The sequence below is a fragment of the Peromyscus eremicus genome, chromosome 4 (assembly GCF_949786415.1).
Source record: "Peromyscus eremicus chromosome 4, PerEre_H2_v1, whole genome shotgun sequence".
In the NCBI taxonomy this organism is placed as follows: domain Eukaryota; kingdom Metazoa; phylum Chordata; class Mammalia; order Rodentia; family Cricetidae; genus Peromyscus; species Peromyscus eremicus.
The window spans coordinates 64,048,726-64,068,025 of record NC_081419.1 but is presented as its reverse complement, the minus strand read 5'-3'; the positions used below and the strand labels follow the sequence as shown (position 1 = coordinate 64,068,025).

The 19,300-nt window shown below is 36.5% G+C and overlaps 1 protein-coding gene and 1 pseudogene across 1 annotated transcript; both read right to left on the bottom strand.

Moving 5' to 3' along the window:
- Window positions 1–3,028: 3,028 nt before the first annotated feature.
- On the bottom strand, window positions 3,029–3,942 carry LOC131909324 (olfactory receptor 5W2-like; annotated as a pseudogene).
- Window positions 3,943–9,607: 5,665 nt separating this feature from the next.
- Window positions 9,608–10,552, bottom strand: LOC131908275 (olfactory receptor 5I1). Its single transcript, XM_059259327.1, has one exon. The coding sequence runs from the start codon at window positions 10,550–10,552 to the stop codon at window positions 9,608–9,610; it is 945 nt and encodes a 314-aa protein (XP_059115310.1).
- Window positions 10,553–19,300: the final 8,748 nt, after the last annotated feature.

The window sequence follows — 19,300 nt, the reverse complement described above, 5'->3', positions numbered from 1 at the left end:
TACATGTTGACATCCAGTTATGTCAGCACCATCTGTTGAAGATGCTTTCTTTTTTCCATTGTACAAATTTGGCTTCTTTGTCAAAAATCAGTTGTTCATAGATGTGTGGGTTAATGTCAGAGTCTTCAATTCAATTCCATTGGTCCATGTGTCTGTTTTTATTCCAGCACCAAGCTGTTTTTGTTACTGTTGCTCTATAGTAGAGCTTGAAGTCAAGGATGGCAATGCCTCCAGAAGTTACTTTACTAGTTAATCATCAGATGTGATAAAGTCAGGAAATGTGATTAAAGTCAGGAAAAAGCATCTAAGTCCAAGGTTCTCATAGTGACCCTGGTTATAAAATGCCACAAAAATTCTATCTGCTAGAAAACCACCTACTTCCAAGAATAGCTTTCTAGATCTAAAGAGCAGAATGCTGTGAAAAAAATCACAGGACACTGATAAGAAAAACACTACATTCCTACTCCTAGAAGAATAACCAGATTGAATTTTGTTCCTTTTCAGATACATAAGAAGAAAATAACATGTAAAATATAACAAATAAGAACACAGATGAGAGGAGACACACACACAGAGAAAGAGAGAGAGAGAGAGAGAGAGAGAGAGAGAGAGAGAGAGAGAGAGAGAGCTATGTCCTTTGTTAGAAAAATGTTCTATGAAAAAGGCCATACTCTTAGTTCCATAAAGGAAAAAATATCTAGTGAGTTATTCCAGGAGATGTAACTTACATATTAGTATTATAAATTGATCTTTAATTTATATTGTATACAAATTATCCTTTTAAAACCTCATTGTTTCTTTAAAATTATGTAATCTTAGCCAGAAGACAATGTGATGATACAAGTCTGTACTCAAAGTACTAGGAAGGCAAAGGGAAAACAGTCATGAGTGTTAGGTGGGTGGAGGCTATAATCAGATACTTGCTTTGAACTAATAATAAAATAATAAGTGCTTGGGATATCTTTCTTTATGCTGTGAATGTGTTGCTCTGATTGGTTGATAAATTAAGCTGTTTGGCCAATAGTGAGGCAAGATAAAGTTAGGCAGTACATTCCAACTGGAGAGAAAGGAAGAAGAAAGGAGAGGCAGAGGAGACACTGTGAGCTACTGCCAGGAGAAGCATGATGTGAAAGTACTGGTAAGCCACACAGTCATGTGGCAACTTATAGATAAATAGAGATTGGTTAAGTTATAAGAGCTAGTTAGCAAGATGCTTGAGCTATAGGTCATCCAGTTTATAAATAATATAGCCTCTATGTGTTTACTTGGGACTAAGTAGCTTTGGGATGTGAATGGAAGAAATTTATCCTAAGCATGGGCCAGGTGGGACAAAGGAAAACTTCTGACTACCAATAAGAATTAACACCTATACAATCTTTTGTTTACGTATATATGTAGAGAGAGATTATATTTCTTAGAAGGTATACTGGAAATGTATTTTCCAAAATGAAAATATTCCTTCACTGGGAAACTGGTGAACAGACTAAATAGTGAACATCATTACCAACGCTAATTAGCTGGCATTCATTGCAATCCTGTTTAAAAACAATTGATCTACTGTCTGTAATTTTGAGGTTTGAAGCAGTAGTAAATATAGCAATTTCTCACTTCTCTGTCTGCTCTTTCCATGCCATGTTGCTTGAGAAATTCTTTTCTGCTGAGTTCAGAAGTGCCATAATCCTGGTCATCATTGTGCAGTCTCTACAGTTACATCATATTTCAGAAAATTGAGGATCATGAAGTTTGCTGCAACTTTAAACAATTTTAAAACATTTCCTTCCATTATTTTATAGCATGAAACAAACCTAGGTGACTGACAGAGAGTTGGTTTCTGACTACAAGTGAATGTGCACTGCCTGATGAAGACTATCTTAGGTCTTATTACTTTCTGATCTTATGTGTTAATGAATGAATCTGCACTTGCAGTTTTGCTGAAACAGATAGCAACATCTATGAATTGCTTGTCTGTTTATGTATTTATATAGACATAACCATTTTAATATGTAATCATTATTTTTATTTGTTTCCATATTTCATGTCAAATAGACAATGCAGTTGTTTATGACATACATGCGGCAGTCATGCCTTGAGCAAAGGATTTCCACAATTTCATACTGAATACAAATATCTCACACATATAGAGTCACTGTTAACAATGGCTTTGAAACACAATTATTCATAACCTCCAAAGGGAACATTGAAGTGGTCAGGGAAAAAAAAGAGACAGTACTAAGAAAAAATGATATCAATATAGTATATGAGTGTCTTTATAAAAGTTCATTCCTTTCTTTCTAAGCTATTTTGAACATCTGTGAATCTAAAAAGGAAATGGACTACTGGCTCATAAGAGTTTTGGAATTACAAAATGTTCTGTCTAGAATACATTTCTTTCTTTAGTGTGCATAACTTTAGGTATAAGACAGGGTCTCTCATCCAAGGTTGCTGGTCTCCTGCAAACGGGATTTAACATTTACCTCGGGAATTATTCTGCCCAGAACTCATTCTATGATAGCTTTGAAACGGATTAAAAGTTATTTGTTTGCTCAAAGTACTTTATGTCCATGACTTACATTAATTGATATCACTCATGTTCATAAATAAAAGATAATTCAACACGAATAAAAATATGTAATACAGAAAAGCACCTAATATAATGCTCACGGTCTTTGATCTAAAGCCTAATTATGCAGCCTAGTCTCCCTCTGACATAGAATCCTCTTGCCACTTGCTATTTCATGCTAGGCTTACTGGTGTGTGTGCATAAGTTTGGCTTATGAAAATAGTGTTTCAATGGGATACATAAAAAACAAAAAAACTGTCAAAATGAAAATATTTTTAAAAAGTAATTGTGTAGATACAAATTCAGTTTAAGGAAATGATGCAAAGACTTGCTGGGCTAGTCTTTTAATCTCAGATAGGGTAGATTGAGACAGGGGTTTCACAATTTCAAGGCCAGTCTGGAAAACACAATAGATAGCTACAAGTACATGTGAATGACAAAAATGTTATGTGGATGCTGAATAAATATTTAAAACCATCTTTTGTTTTTAATTTTCTTCAAGGTCTCTTTCACACACTTGTTCCACAGACTGTAAATCAGGATGAAAATGAGAAGTAATTTTCTCTTGATTGAGGGAATAGGAAGAGCAATGCTGAAAATCTGTGAAGAATACAGTTCTCTGCACGCACCTAGATCAGGTGAGAGGTGCAAGTAGGGAAATCTTTGAACCTTCTTCAGCACAGTGGATTTTTAAGACTGATGAGATGATATAACAATAAGAAATAAGGACCCCTGAAATGGTGCTCAGTTTAAGGAAACCATAAACAACGAATAATGCCAGCTCATTTACTTGAGTATCTGAGCAGGAGAGGAGGCAAAGTGGAGGTAAATAACAGAAGCTGTTGATCTCATTGGACCTACAGAAACATAAACAGAATGCCAATGTTGTTTGTATCGATGCAATCTGATGTTCCCACATGGTAAACCCTAGCAATGAGCATGGAACACAACTGGCTGGACACGTTTGCTGTGTAGAGCAAGGGGTTGCTAATGGCTTGGTACCTGTCAAAGACAATCACTGCCAGCACAACACACTCAGAATCTTCAAAAGTGCAGCATCTGAAGAACTGAACAGCACAGCCCCAGAAAGGAATTGACTTGTTCTTGCCAAGTACATTTACCAACATCTTGGGACCAATTGCAGCGGAATAGAAGAGAACACAGAAAGAGAGATGTCTCAGGAAAAAGTACATAGGTGTGTGGAGCTGGGGATCCATTCTGATCAAAATGATCATAGCAAAATTCCCCAGAAGACTGATGAGTAGAAATATGACAAGCAGCATCTCTTTCATCTCAGCATTATTGGTAACTCCCTCCAAAATTAATTTGTTCGAGGAACCATTTTTTATATCCATTCTTTCTTCCTATCTCTAATTAGAGGAAATTACAAATGCAGTTTAACTGCTGGATATCAACAATGTTTTTTTTTTGAGGTAGAACACAATTCATTTCTTTCTCATGTATTTGTACTATTAAAATTTCTCAATACTGATTCTTTCTTGCAACCTTTTCTTAGTCTATTTATTAATAATATAATATGCCCATTCTGTAATACACGTAAGATCTAATTTTCTTATTGCAAGAAATAGATTTGGTTAAATTTTTTTCTTATATGACTTTGTAATAATATGAAATAAACACAGGTATTAGAGAGACAGACTGTACATAAAGAGGATATTATTTCTATTCTTTAAGATATTAAATACTCAGTTAGTTTGGTTATTTTATTCCTGAAAGATCACATGAGCTGAAAAAGATTTTATTGGCTTAGAAATAATCAGTGATTGATAACTGTAATAATGACTAAATATGCTTACACGGTTATAGAAATATAGAACACAAACATTTACTAGTAACAAAGATGATTATTACTTTACTGTTTTACTTTATTTTTCTTTTAAGTGCTTTTAATTGAAATAAAGTTTTATCACTTCCCCTTCCCTTACCTCCCTCCAGCAACACCCTAGTATTTTCTGACTCCATCCCATGCTACCCACTCTTACATTAATAGCCACGTCTTAATTATATTTGGTATACATATATTATATATATATATTATATATATATATATTATGTGTGTACATGTATGTTTGCACAAATATACACAAATATAGAATGTGCTGGTTGATTTTGTTATTTTGTGCAAATGGTTTCAAGGTTAAACATTTTTCTTGGTCTATGTTATATTACTTCAGGATTTATTGAGACATAAGGTAACTTTTATTTCATTTTTGCTTTTAGAATACATGTAGTTTTGTAATAGTACTCCTTACCCATAAGAAGGAGTGGTCTCGTAACAAAGGATGGTTCTTCTGACCCATTGGATGGCTAAAAAATGAACAGCACTACTTGTATTGTCTTCTCAATGAAGAAAAGCAATTAGGATGGAGCACAATAAATGTTCCAAAATATATTTGCATGTGTGGGTACTTTCATGTATATGTTTCACATATGTATATCTGTGTGTATACACATGTTTAGGTGTTTAGATGAACATTAGAATGTCAATGATGGATAATTTGTCTTTTTTTAGATTTTTGTAAAAAATATGGAATATATTTCATAACACATGACATTGCAGGCATTATTTGTGACACAATAAGCCAGAGGTTCTTACTTGATATTTACATTACTTAAATCCACACATGGAGGCATAATCGTAAAAGAAGTAGAGACTTTTTTATGCAGAAAGACAAGAAGAAAATAATGAAAATGCTTTCTTGTGGATACTACAAAGTTTTGTGAAACTCATGATTCTGTTCAAAAATCATTTTCTTTTTTTTTCATTTTTCTTTATTAAGAATTTTTTTACTCACTCCACATACTATCCACAGATGCCCCTTCCTCCCTCCTTTCACCCCTCAGCCCTCAAACCACCCTGCATCGCCATATCCCCCAAATCAAGGTCTCCCACGGGGAGTCAGCAGAGCCCAGCACACTGAGCCTAGGAAGGTCCAAGCCCCTTTCCACTGCACCAAGGCTGTGCAAGGTTTCACACCACAGGAATCGGATTCCAGAAGCCTACCCATAGACCAGGGACAGATCCCGATCCCCCTGCCTGGATGCCCTCCATACAGTTCAAGACAAACAACTGTCTTCTGTATCCAGAGGGCCTAATCCAGTCCCATGAGAGTTCCACAGCCACCAGTCCACAGTTCATGGGCTTCCACTAGAGTGGCTGGTCATCTCTGCATGTCCTCCCATCATGATCTCAACGTCCCTTGCCTGCAGAATCTCTCCTCTCTCTCATCAGTTGGATTCCTGGAGCTCAGCCTGGTGCCTGGCCGTAGATCTCTGTATCTTCCTCCAGCAATCACTGGACAAAGGCTTCTGATGACAGCTAGGTTATTTGCTAAGCTGGTCACCAGAGTATACCAGTCAAGGTCAGAAGGACAAACATAGTATGTACTCACTCATAAGTGGATACTAAATGTGAGGAAAGGGATGGCCAGACTGCAACCCACAACTCCATAGAGGTTAGCTAACAGGGAAAGACCCTAGGAGGGACACATGGATGACCCTGTGAAGGAGAAATGGATGAGATCTACATGAGTGGACTGTGTGGGGGGGGGATGGCAGAGGGCAAGGAGTGAGGGATGAGAACATAGGGAAATGGAAGGGTCAAGCTGGAACAGGGACAGAGTGGGAGGGCAGGGAGGAAGATACCATGATAGATAAGGACATCATGGGAATAGAAAGAGGCAGTGTGCTGGGGAGGCCCTCAGGAATCCACAAAAATCATTTTCATTCAATAGATTTAGTAATCTATTAAATTCAGCAGGCAATAAAATCATCACTGAAAAATTGTAGCAGGCCTTATTGGAGTGCCAGCCCCCAAATCATGACACAGGGACTTACTATTAATTATGAAAGCTCAGTCTTAGCTTAGGTTTATTTCTAACTATCTCTTATAACTTAAATTAACCCATTTCTATTAATTTACATACTGCCACATGGCTCATGGCTTTTAAGTCTCCTACTGCATGTCCTGCTTCTTGTCCATCGCTTCTGGCATCTCTCCCCTACCTAGAAATCTCCTCTTCTTTTCTCGCTGCCCAGAAGTCATGCCTAACCTCTTCCTGCCTAGCTATTAGTCATTCAGCTCTTTAATAAACCAATCATAAGATGCCTTAGCAAAGACACATCTTCACAGTGTACAAAAGGATTATTTCACAACAGAAAAATCTGTTTCTCAAGAGGTAAAATTGAAATTGTTTTGCCTTACCCTGTTTCTGAAAAGAAAAAATACAGAGATGTAGGAATCCACCTGAGAAGAGTAATTCTTAGGTGTCTCAATGCTTTGATGGTGCTATATTATTATGCTAAATGTCATTTGTGACTGAAGGGTGTGAAATAATTTTCACATGGCTTTGGCATGACCAATTAGTTTTTTCTTCTATAGTCTTCTCTGCAAATACATCACAAGCATTAGCAAATGTGTAGCTTGAAGTGTTTGATACCTTCATTACTTTTTCTGTTTCAGTAAGGATTCCACAATGTATATTAGAAATCTAAACTTTCCTTATCCAAAGTAGAAAGCTAATAGCTCAAACTTTAGGGTCCCATCTCCCTTTTCTTGCATATTTCTTCTCAATATTAAATTATTTCTTTTACTGTCTTATTTTGGTATACAACTATTCTTTATTAAAATTTAATGTATTTTTACTTTATGTGTATCAGTATTTTTTTCTCTACCAGTTTATGTGCACTATATGAGCACATGTTGCCAACAGAGGGCAGAAAATGGCATTAGATCTCTCATAAACAAAGTTACATGAGGTTGTGACCTACCATGCGGGTGCTAGGAATCACAGACAAGTCCACTGCAGGAGGAGCAAATGCATTCCTTCAATAACTAACCTACTGAAAATGTTCATCCATAGAAGTTTCTCAGATTCTTATTTACATTTATGAAGATGGTGTTATTTTAGCTCTAGATATTGATAATATGTTAAATGACATCTGTAGTGTTAATCTCACTAAACTAAAGACCACCAGCCCAAATTTTGGTCTAATTAAAGAAGTTTTAAGGATGTGCCCAACAAAGCTAGTCCAGCAGCTGTCTTGCCCTAAAGTGGGGTTCAAAAGATCAGCTAAAAGTTAACTTTCTAGGCTCTCTTAATAGAGAAAACTGGAGGTTTCCAGAAGGATTTCAAAACATAGGAACTTGGCAAGCAAAATTCAGAAGCAGACATCAGTTTAAGATTACTTAGCAGAATGATTTATGGTTTTGTGAAGGGTGGAGGTCAAGTTGTCATGTCATAGAGAGGGTGTGTAACAAGTCAAATTCCAGGAAAAAGAAATGTTTTAGAGTAAACAGAAACTTATTTTGACCTTTGTAACAAGATGGCTTCTCATCTGAGGATGGAATCGGGCTGGTTCATCAGTAGATTTCCATACTTATATTTATTGAGATGATCTTTATTTCCTATTTCTGTAATTGTTAATGTAACTCATTTGTGGACATCTGTGTTCTGAACTAATTTTGCCTTCCATAAATAAATTCTCCTAGATGAAGATTAAGATAGATTTAATTAATAATTTAATAAAATTTGCTAATCTTTAGGAATTTTTTGAATCTACAGTAATGAGAGGCACCAACCTATAATTTCATTTTCATGTTATTCTCTTTATCAGGGTATATTATGCTCAAGGGTATATATCCTAGGTGATTCTAGGTCCTGTCAAATTGGCAACAATAACCATAGCAACCCCTATCCTTGTCAACGGATCAAATTTAAGATAGCTTCCCATCACTTGTTTACATACTCTTGTGACAATTTTACAGTGTAAAATACAGTCAATTAAACATCAAAAAGCTCCATATTCGTTAACAATTTATACACTTTAAAAGTTTAAAACTCTTAACTGTGAATTTTGATGAAGGGAAAAATTATCAAGAACAGAAAAAGTTATATACTTCTAACACATAATGCCACAGAGTAAACATTTCTAATCCAAACTAGAACAATCAGGGCTTATCAGAGAATGAAAAAAAAAAAACCCACAGAAAATGAAAAAGAAACAAATATACCAAGAACAAATGCCAAATCCTGCAGCTCCATGTCTAGTTCCTGGGACTCATAATACATTTATCTGGTGACAAGGAGCTTAGGTGGCTCCTCCACCTCTGCACCTGAAGCCTGAAACGCTGTCTGGAGCCTGAAGCCAGCTGTCATCAGCCCATGTCCCATGATGCAGGTCTCTTCAGTATCCTAGGAGCTCTGAGAATTTATACAACCTTTTTCTTAACTTCTGTTCTAATTTGTTCTCTGTTGCTGTGTTAAAGCACTCTGTCTGAAAGTAACTGATGGGTGAGAAGGGTTCATTTCAGGTTATACTTCCAGGCCATAGACCCTCATCAAGGGAATTCAAAGCAGGAACCCAAATAGGAACTGTAGCAGAAGGCACAGAGAAAAGCTACTTAGTGGCTCACTCTCTGTCTCATGCTCAGTCAACTTTCTAAGGGATTGGAACTCCCACATTGACATCACTCAACACAGTTTCTTATAGACATGGACGTAGACAATCTGAACTGGACACTTCTTCAATTGATGGTCTGTATTCCTCGGTGACTTGATATATGTTGTGTCAAGTTTATTTTACACACACACACACACACACACACACACACACACACACACACACACACACCATGTATTCATGTTTTCTGTTATGGCCCAGCCAAACATTACCCAGCCCTAGTTCTTCCATGAATACCTCAATGTGTTTTAGACTAGCGCTTGCTAGTTTGGTTCCGTGAACCATAGTTGTATCAGCCTCTGTGTGATGAAACTGGAGGAACAATTTCCGAGGAAATTTCTTTCTAGGAAGAGGGAGCCCCTTCATCTTGGGCTTTCTCCATTTCAATGCGCCTGAATGTCCACAGGATGGAGTATGGGATTATGAATTACATTTGGCTGTGGTATTAAACAAGAGTTTGAATAGTCGTCCCAGTCTAATACTTGTGCATTTGCTATTAATGTTGCTGCAAGTTCCCATGTTGGCATCTGTCTTTGGAGTTAGGTGAATTTTAAGTGGTACTTGTCATGGAGATTGTACCTTAGATCTTAGAGCTCTCCTGGTGGCATCTTTTACATCTTTATTTCTCAAACTGTAAATCAATGGGTTGAGCACTGGGATGATAATGGTGTAGAATACGGAGATTATTTTATCAGTATTGGGGGAATAGAGGGAGCTGGGCCGAGAATAAATGAAGAGAAGTGTGCCCTGATAGATGGCCACAGAAGTGAGGTGAGAGGCACATGTGGAGAAGGTTTTCTTCCTTCCACTTGTAGAACGGATCTTCAAGACTGAGAGAAGGATGTGGAAGTAGGAGACAATGATGATACAGAAGCAGATGACCTCCACAGAACTCCCGTATGTGGAAAGGAGCCACTCATTAATGGATGTGTCTGTGCAGGAAAGCTTCAGAAGAGGAGGGAGGTCACAGAAGAAGTGATTGATGACATTTTTGTCACAATATTTCAGAATAAAGGCAAAGGATGTGTGAACCAGGGAACTCATGTTGCCACCAAAATATGACAGCACAATCAACCATATGCAGAGGTTCCTGGACATTGCAACTGTGTACAACAAAGGATTACAGATGGCAACATAGCGGTCATAGGCCATGGCAGCCAAGATAAAGGATTCAGTATCCGCAAATGTACAGAAGAAATAAAACTGAAGGGCACAGCCGAGGTAAGAAATAGACTTCTTTGCTGAGAAGAAATTGACAAGCATGTTGGGAACAATGACTGAAGAGTAACAAAGGTCTACAAAGGAAAGGTTGCTGAGGAAAAAGTACATAGGGGTTTGAAGGTGTGGGTCTGTCCTAATTAAAAACATCAAGCCAATATTCCCTACTAAAATCATGCAATACAATGTCAGAAACACAAGGAATAAGACAACCTGGAGTTCAGGTCGTGTTGGAAAACCTAACAAGATGAATTCGGTGACCAAAGTGTAGTTTCCATTTATAAATTCCATGCAGATATAGTTTTTTTTTTCTTTCTTCTTTTTGAGAATTGTAAAGGCTTAAAAAATGGTACAGGTAAAATCGTGAGATAATTCAGAAAAAACTTATTTCTTTATTTTAAAAATGCTAGTTAAATAAATAAAAGATCTATGCTCAAACTGTTTCCAAACATAATATTTGAGAGATGTATTCCAGACTTTAGTAGATGCCAGAACTGAAGGTTGCCTTGTGTTATTTTTACTCACCATTCTTTCTGGCACTGGACTATTGACGTTTTCTGTACTACATTGTAACAATGCATGTTTTTGTTTACATTTTGGTACTCAAATGTAATAGAGTATATAGATGAAAAGAATGAAGAAGTTGTTGATGAAAGCTCTATGTAAAAAGAAAATTTATTTTTTATTTAAATTCATATAAATTGATATCTCATTTTTTCTTTTGGTAATAGGGATTTAGAACAGTCTGCTTGTTTTCTTTTTTCTTCCTCATCACCCAAAGTTTAAGATACAGTCGTGGTGTGCTGGCTAGTTTTATGTCATCCTGACATAAGCTAGAGTCATTGTAGAGGAGGAAGGATCCTCAACAGAGAAAATCCCTCTGTAAGATTAGACAGTAGACAAGGCTATGAGGCACTTTTTTTTCAATTGATTAACTTGGGAGGGCCCAGCCCATTATGGAAGAGTCTACTCCTTGACTGGTGGTCCTAGGTTCTAAAAGAAAGCAGTCTGAGCAAGCCAGGATGAGCAAGCCAACAAAGCGCACCCCTCCATGGCCTCTGCATCCGCTCCTGCCTCCAGGTTCCTGCCCTGACATCCTCTGACAATGACCAATAATGTGAAGTGTAAGCTAAATAAATCTGTACTTTGCCAGGTTGCTTTGGACATGGTGATTCATTACACCAATAGTAATTCTAACTAATACACATGGGTTTCCTTTTTAAGTGTTGATGTAGTTGTATAACAAAAGTCAACTTATATTTTCCAACTAAAAGACAGAGAAGCATCATTAATGAAATTAAATCAGTTTTCAAGAACTGTAAGCTGAGTATGTTTCAGTGAAATAATATTTAGGATAATTCCTTAAGTTTTTCCCATATTTTAAAAACGGCTGATAATGTTGGTCCTCTTTTTTTTTTTTACCTTCAGTATATAGTGTTTGCTTAAAAGCAATTCCAACTAAATATTAAGTAGCTGACTGAATAAAGTATGCACAACATTTGGTCATTAATTAATTTCTAATAACTTTAAATTATCTGGGACTCTCATGAATAAATACAAGTAACAAAAATAGCTGACAACTTAATTGTACTATGAAACAACTTCAACTTGTATCTGAGAAGTCTGTCAGTCAGAATTTCTGTGCTCTCATGGTATTTAAATGGCAGAACACAAAGTATTTGAATTGTTTCACTTAATTCAATTTTGAAGAAAAGGAAATCAGTACTTAACCTTCAAAATTGTCTTAAATAGCATAAAACAAATGAACAAAGTGTTCAATGATTATATTAATGTTATCTGAGAGATCCATAAAGGGAAACATAACTGTTTCTGCATCTTGCATTTGTTAGAATAAATTTGTTAAAGTGGTGTTGATAATGAGAATGATGTCTTCCAAATTTAATGATTAAAACATCCCTATAACATGTGCACATCAAAACCCAGTTGGGTGATTATCAGAAGGTTATGCTCAAACATGTTTATCAACAGAGAGTGTAAAGGTATGTCACATCCTATCAGGATAGTGGAAATTATTTCTTATTTTCTGTCTGCTTTTAAAGTATCAAGATATTAACCAAGACACATTACTTTTTAGTTAGTGTGAATTAAGTCAGAATATATATATATATATATATATATATATATATATATATATATATATATATATAATGTTATACAACTTGGTGTAATTTAGCAAACATTATAATCTATAAGGCAACTATGACATATCCTTCAGTTGTTCTGTATTCAATTACAGAATTATCTATCTACTTATTTACCCATCTATCTGTCTGTCTGTCCATTGATCATCTGTCCATCTGTCTATCATCAGCTATAATCTCTTGATCCATTCACTTTCCAGATATCTTCTCCATTCATCAATTTTTAGATAGAATAACACGAAGAAAACTGTATTTTAGTTATGCTTACACAGATTTACCAACAATAACTACTAGCTGTTTAAGGCTTCTCAAGTATAACACAGAATTGTATGAATTATCACTAAAACAACTTAAGAAAACATGTAAAAATTTTTGTCGTTATCAGCCTTGTCTAATAGATGGAAACACGAAGAAAATGAAAATTTGAGTTTATAGGAGAAATTGAGACAAAATTAAGATTAAAAAAAAAATGATTCCAAAGTTGTTCAATGTATTAGTTTCACCAAAAAAAAAAAAAAAAAAAAAAAAAACAAAAACAAAAACAAAAAACTTGCATTCCCATTCATAACAAATGTCAGGTAGATGCTTAGATTAGATTAACACACAAAGACATTTGACTAGGAGTTAACAGGCATGATTTAAATTGAAATGTGTTTTTAGTCAAAGACAGGGAGGAGAAATGATCTTTAGGGGTGTTAAGAGTTCATAGTTAGATCACATTGAGACAGACTGAAGATCAGGAAATATTTTCTTATTTCCTGGAAATCCATGGCAGCCATTCTTAGACACTTGTGATAAAATGAGCCTTGTGGTAGTCTAAGACAATAAGAGATACTGAAAGCTTAAGAACAAAAATTTAAAACATGGGCTTTTAAGTACAATTTGATGCTTTCAAAAACTTGTGTAGGATTTTTATTGGGTATTTAATACTGTATGAGTACATGGGCTCTTGATAATATTTCTCTTATAATAAGAGCTCCCCCCCATGCCACAGCTGAGTGCTTAAAAATATCAGAGGACTTGCTATGGAAAATACTTATAAAAGCTTACATTTGTGCTGTCATTATTTTATGAAGAAAATGGATCATCAAAAATCTGTTTACAAATACTTCCAATGAAATATTCTCTTTTTGTAATTTAAAAAAAATTATTTAACAAAATTTTCCCACACTTCTAGCAAATATGTTCGATTATAACAAAGTATTTCAAATTATCAGATAGCATGGGTAATTTCTTATTTGAAATGAAAAGTGTATTTACACAATGATGCTACAGATTATTGCACAATTGCCAGAATGTGGGAATAAATTATTTGTGCAGACAAAAGCAATTTATAAGTATATTTTCATACCACTATTGCCATGAGTCATCTTTTTTTTTTTTTTTAGCTCAAATCCACAATTAGCTGAGATCCACAAAACCTAATTTTTGTGCAATGAAAGTCCGTCTAACGCCTCACAAAAGTGACTTACCAAGGAAAAGACTGTTTTCTAGTAGACGAAATGAATAATCTCACAGAAGAATTAAGGGCTTTTACTTCATTCTCATGCCATTGGGGGTCTAATAACTGAGCTCCCAAGTGTGTCTTTCCAAGGGATCTTGGGGCTCCCCAATGACATCACTGCCACTGGGATATGTGTTCCTGTAAATAGACTGGTGAATACTGGAGAAATACTGCTACTGTTAATTATCTGAAGAGTAATTATCACTCTCAGTAACATTTGGGCTGTTTCCTTTGTTTTACTCCTCAGGAGTGGGAATTAACTTTAGGGATTTAAGCATGATAGAAAGGTATGCTCTAACAATGAGGTATATCACTAGTCCTGGGTTTAATTTTAATAACTTGGAATCTTTTAGTTTGTTTATTTTAAGAGAGGATTTTTCTGTGTAGCTTTAAACCCTATCCTGGAACTAGCTCTATAGACCAAGCTGGCCTTGAACTCACAGAGATCCTCCTGCCTCTGCCTCTGCCTCCTGGGTGCTGGGATTAAAGGCATGCCCCACCATCACCCGGCAGTAACTTGGAATCTTACAAAGAATTTTTTATAAGTAAAAGTTCTTTGTAATTAGTAAAATATTTAAGATTTAAATCTTCATGACTAAACTATTTCAAATGTCACAAGTAAAGGTAAAAATGTTACTGTAAATATCAGTACTGTAAATTCATAATTGTTTCCTTACATTGAGGATGCACACAGGCGCTCTTATGTAAACATTGCCAAGAACAAGTGTTTTCTGAGAATAAGGAAGTGACATAAAAACATTTCATACCAGAGTCAGTAACTACATCAGTTTCATTGGCTGATTTACATTGTCCATAATAGGTTCATGAAAGCAACTGAATTTCAATAGCTAGCTCTGCATAATAAAAGACTGCCAATCTTGTTTAACGCTGGTGTGATTACTTCTCACAGCAAGAATTCCAGCCTTGGAATTCGATTCACCTGGAAAGTTATAACTATTGAAGATCTCTGACATCTGCAGCTCAAATCTGAATTCACATCTGCCATTATTTTCAGAATTATCTTTTTGTCTAATATACACACAAACTTTCCATTGTAACTTAGAAAGCAGAGTAATAAGCTCTGTGCATGAGAATTAGCTCTAAACATAAATGAAAGTTTGTTAGTATAGCAAAGATTTAATACTTACTTAATCATTTAATTTAAATGTTTAATACTTTACTATTTAAAACATATTTTCTGAATATGCTTTTCTTTTTACAATGTCGTGGATTTAAATTAAAAAGTGTAAATGGGTTAAAAATATCTGTTCAGTTTTGCTAAACATCTTCTTGTAGAAAAGAATGAAAACTCAACTCTCTAATAATTGAATGACCTATTAGAAATGTAGTGAGACCCACGCCCTGGTAGACAATTAGAAAACAAGGACCATTATTGACAGCAGATAGGTAATGACCATCACTGACAGCACATATGAGAAGGAATACAGGGGACTTGGAAAAGACAAACTCCAACTTCATCACTTTATCCTCAAAATCAGTGATTTTACAAGTTTTGAACACTAGATGGTACCAGAGGCCATCAGGCCATCATCTAATAAGCAGGTCTACAAACTTATGATTCTTTGAAGCAATATTTTCATTAATGATTTAAGAATGTCATACAATGTAGTTTGAACATACTTGGACATACTCCTCTAGCTTCTCCCATATACAGCCTCTCTACCCTTTATGCCTTACCCAGACAGTTTTTAGTTTTCTTTCTTTTTTTTCCCCATGAAATTCAGGTTTTGTTTCTGAAATAGACTTGGGACTGGAGCTTTCCTAGGGCTGTAGTTGACTTACCAGGAGTCAGACCTTTAAATAAAAGATTCTTCCTCTCCTGTATCTATCAAATGGCAATAATATTTCAGCTAGCAGGTTTTTCCATACTGACATTCCCCTCGTTACACTGGGGTTGTCTTTTTGAGCTCATGTAGACTTCTGCAGGCTGTCACCTTCACTGTGACACAATCATACGGGAAACTGCCTTTTTGTGTCTAGAAAGTACTGTTTTCATGGTGTCATTATGCACAACCTCTGGTTCTTACAATCTTTGTTCTTCCTCTTGTACAATGATGTATGAGTCTTGAGGAAGAGGGGTGTGATATGTATGTGTCATTTAGGGTTGAGAACTGCACAGTCACTTATTCTGTGCATTTTGACCAATTTAGGGTTTTGTCTTAATTGCCATCTACTGTAGGAGAAGCTTCTCTGGTGACTTTTGACTGATGTTTGATGTATGGATTTATCATTAAATCATTATAAGTCATTTTAACATTATATATATGTAGACAATAATAGTACCAAGTTCTCTAAGACCCATTACCTAATACCCACAGGTTACTGTTCTCTTTAAGAGTGCCAGGAATGGGTTCTTTCTCTTGAGGCAGAACCTAAATACAACCCCAAAGTAGTTGGTTACTCCCCTAACTTTAATGCCGTTATTGCACCAGTGGGCCTCTTTTGTCAGGTCAGTCATTGTTGTAGCTTGCATGGTTCTCAGTTGGGTGAGATGGATGATTACTTTTCTCCTCCAGTAGTATGCACATACTCTGTCACTGTAAGTGATAGCCAATAGGATGACATCCTAAGTGAGTACCAGCTTGATTCCTGCATGATCTGTGACAAAAAAAAAATATGTGGTATTGTCAGCATTAGGTTCTTGAAGTCAAGGTTTGCAGGGAGGCTAAGAGTATCAACAGTCTGCAATGATGAGAGTATATGTGACCCTAGGAGCCAATAACTTCCCAAACGGTAACCGATTCCTCATGTCAGGTTTTTATATTCTAGGAGATAGTGTCTACCTATGGAATTAAATCCATCCCCCATTGTCAAGTAAATCAACTGAAACTCTTTTTATATATGCATAGGTATATGTTTACATATCAGAAAGCTTCTATAGCAATGGTTTTCATATGACTTTTTGAAAGGTTTTTAGTGTTAGTTATTCCTTCCTATAGTCTTTCCTGTACCTGTCATCCAATCCTCTACACTAGTTAAAATCTTCCAATTTTGTCATTTCCTTATAACACTTTATTCCATCTCCGGCCTACTACCATATCAAGTTACTAATTCCCTGACATTTATGTCGATTTCATATGGAACACACATGCCTGAAGATTCAAAAATAATATCCAGAAATTAGAGAAAACTTCTGATGTTCATCTTTCTGTGTTTGGGATACCTCAATTAAGAGAATTGGTTCTAGCTCTATCCACTTACCTGTGAATTTCATTTTTTTCTTAACTAAATAAGAAAAAGACAGATCTGTTTTGTTTTTTGAGGAGCCTCCACATAGATCTATCTGATGGTTGTACCAGTTTTCACTCCAACCTGCCAGAGATAAGGGCTCCTCTATTCCCCCATTTGTGTCAGCATCTGAAGCTATTTGTTTCTTTGATTTTGGCTACTTATACCGGAGTTAGATATCCCAAAGTAGTTTTAAGTTTCATTTTCCTGATGGCCAAAGATGTTGAACATTTTTAACTCTTTTCAACCATTTGCATTTTATTATTTGGTAACTCTCTATTTAGATCTGTACCTTATTTTATAACTGTGCTGTTTGTTTTCTTAATGTTTAATTGTTTGTTTCCTGTATATTCTTGACAATACTCCTCACATCTATCTGTTTGTCTATCTGTCTGTCTATCTATCTGTCTGTCTATCATCTATATGATAAAGACTTTTTCCCATTCCGTAGGCTGCTTCTTTACATGAATAACTGTGCTTTTGCAATGCAGAAACATTTTAGTTTTCGTGTTGTCTTATTTGTCTTTTGATTGTATTAATGCCTTTGCTATCAGGGCTCAAATAAGAGTCATTTACTGTGCATTCATGTTGCCTATGTTCTCCTCAGTCAGATTCAGGATATCATGTAGGGTTTTTTTTAATTTTTCAATATATTTTTTTATTGATTCTTTGGGAATTTCACAGCATGAATCTCAATACCACTGATTTCCCAGTCCCTCCACACCCTCCCTTCACCCTTGCAGCATCTCATCCAAAAGAAACCTTAAAAAGAGATAATAAAATAAAAAATAAGACATACAAATAAGAATAATAGTTAAAAGGACAGCAAAAGAAAAAAAAACATGAAAAGACAAAAACAAAAAGCAAACAAACAACATATCCCCACTTCAGTCCTCCATGTTTCCCACCTCTCCATCACCTCTTCATTGTCTTAGTGGATTTGATAGCTGTTGTGTATCCTGCATTTTGCTCTGTTGTGTAAACGACTTTACTTGCAAACGTTTATTATGTAGTGTGCTGTTGGTCTGGTTTAAGGCCTCTGTCTTCTGGTACACCATCAATGCTGAACCTTCACCAAAACTCTTGGATATCCTGCAGTTCCAACAGTCACGGAGATCCTGTCACTAGGGCTCTACAGGACCAGTTTCACAGGCTCCGACAGATAATAGATGGGTAGATGTTGGGGAATACCAATTCAAAGCCCTGGATGTGTGTCTGAGTACTGGGTGATAGCTGAGTTGGTCAGTCTAGGCCTAGTATCACTCTCCTTGGTTGAGGGGTGGGACCAGCTTTCCCAAGTGTGAGGTGTGTGAGGTATATGGTGTGTGTGTGTGTAGGGTGTGGGGGTGGGAGTTGGTGAAATTTTCCAACGAGGGGCAGGGCCAGCTTTCCAGTTGATTAGGGGAAGCTCTCCCTGGGCCAGTGAGGGCTCTGACCAACTCATCTTGCCCTCGTACTTCCAACACATGCTTTAAAACATGGTTTGCAAGGTCCTTTGTGGTAACACAGGCAACAGACATCAAGACAGACCCCAGCTGCAGCAGGACAAAGGACCCAGACATGGCCATCAGCAGCAGCTTGGGCTCAGATGTCACCATAGCCCCTGGTGGGAGTGCAGGCCTCTCAGATCAGCATGGGTCCAGTTGTACCAATGTGGTTCCCGGACTACAACATGGCCTGAGGTGGCAACGCAGACCCTAGACAGAGTCACACAGCCTTTGCCTGTATCAGGAGGCACAGACATTAACATAGACCCTGATTTTAGTAGGGCCACTGACCCAGACATGGCCCTTGGCTAAAGCTCATACCTGGATGTCACCATGTGCTGGATGGCAAGCAGGGAACCCACATCAGCCCATTCCTCACCACCTTCACCTCTTCAGAAATGCCTCTCTCCATAGGACATGAACCATCTTGCTTCTCTCTCCATCGTGTATTTGCTGACCATAATGGTTCCCTATACCATCCAGCATTACAAGGTGCCAGGTAGGCCTGTGGCTTCCTCTACCCAGGGCAGGTGGTCCCAGACAGGCATATGCATGTCCTTCATCTGCCTGGTTTTAATCGGGGTATCCTGTCTTATGTCAAGGTCCTTGATACATTTGGAGTTGAGTTTTGTGAAGC

What these genes read in the sequence shown, in the direction of transcription:
- LOC131908275 (XM_059259327.1), bottom strand. Translation starts at nt 10,552, where the DNA reads ATGGAATTTATAAATGGAAACTACACTTTGGTCACCGAATTCATCTTG.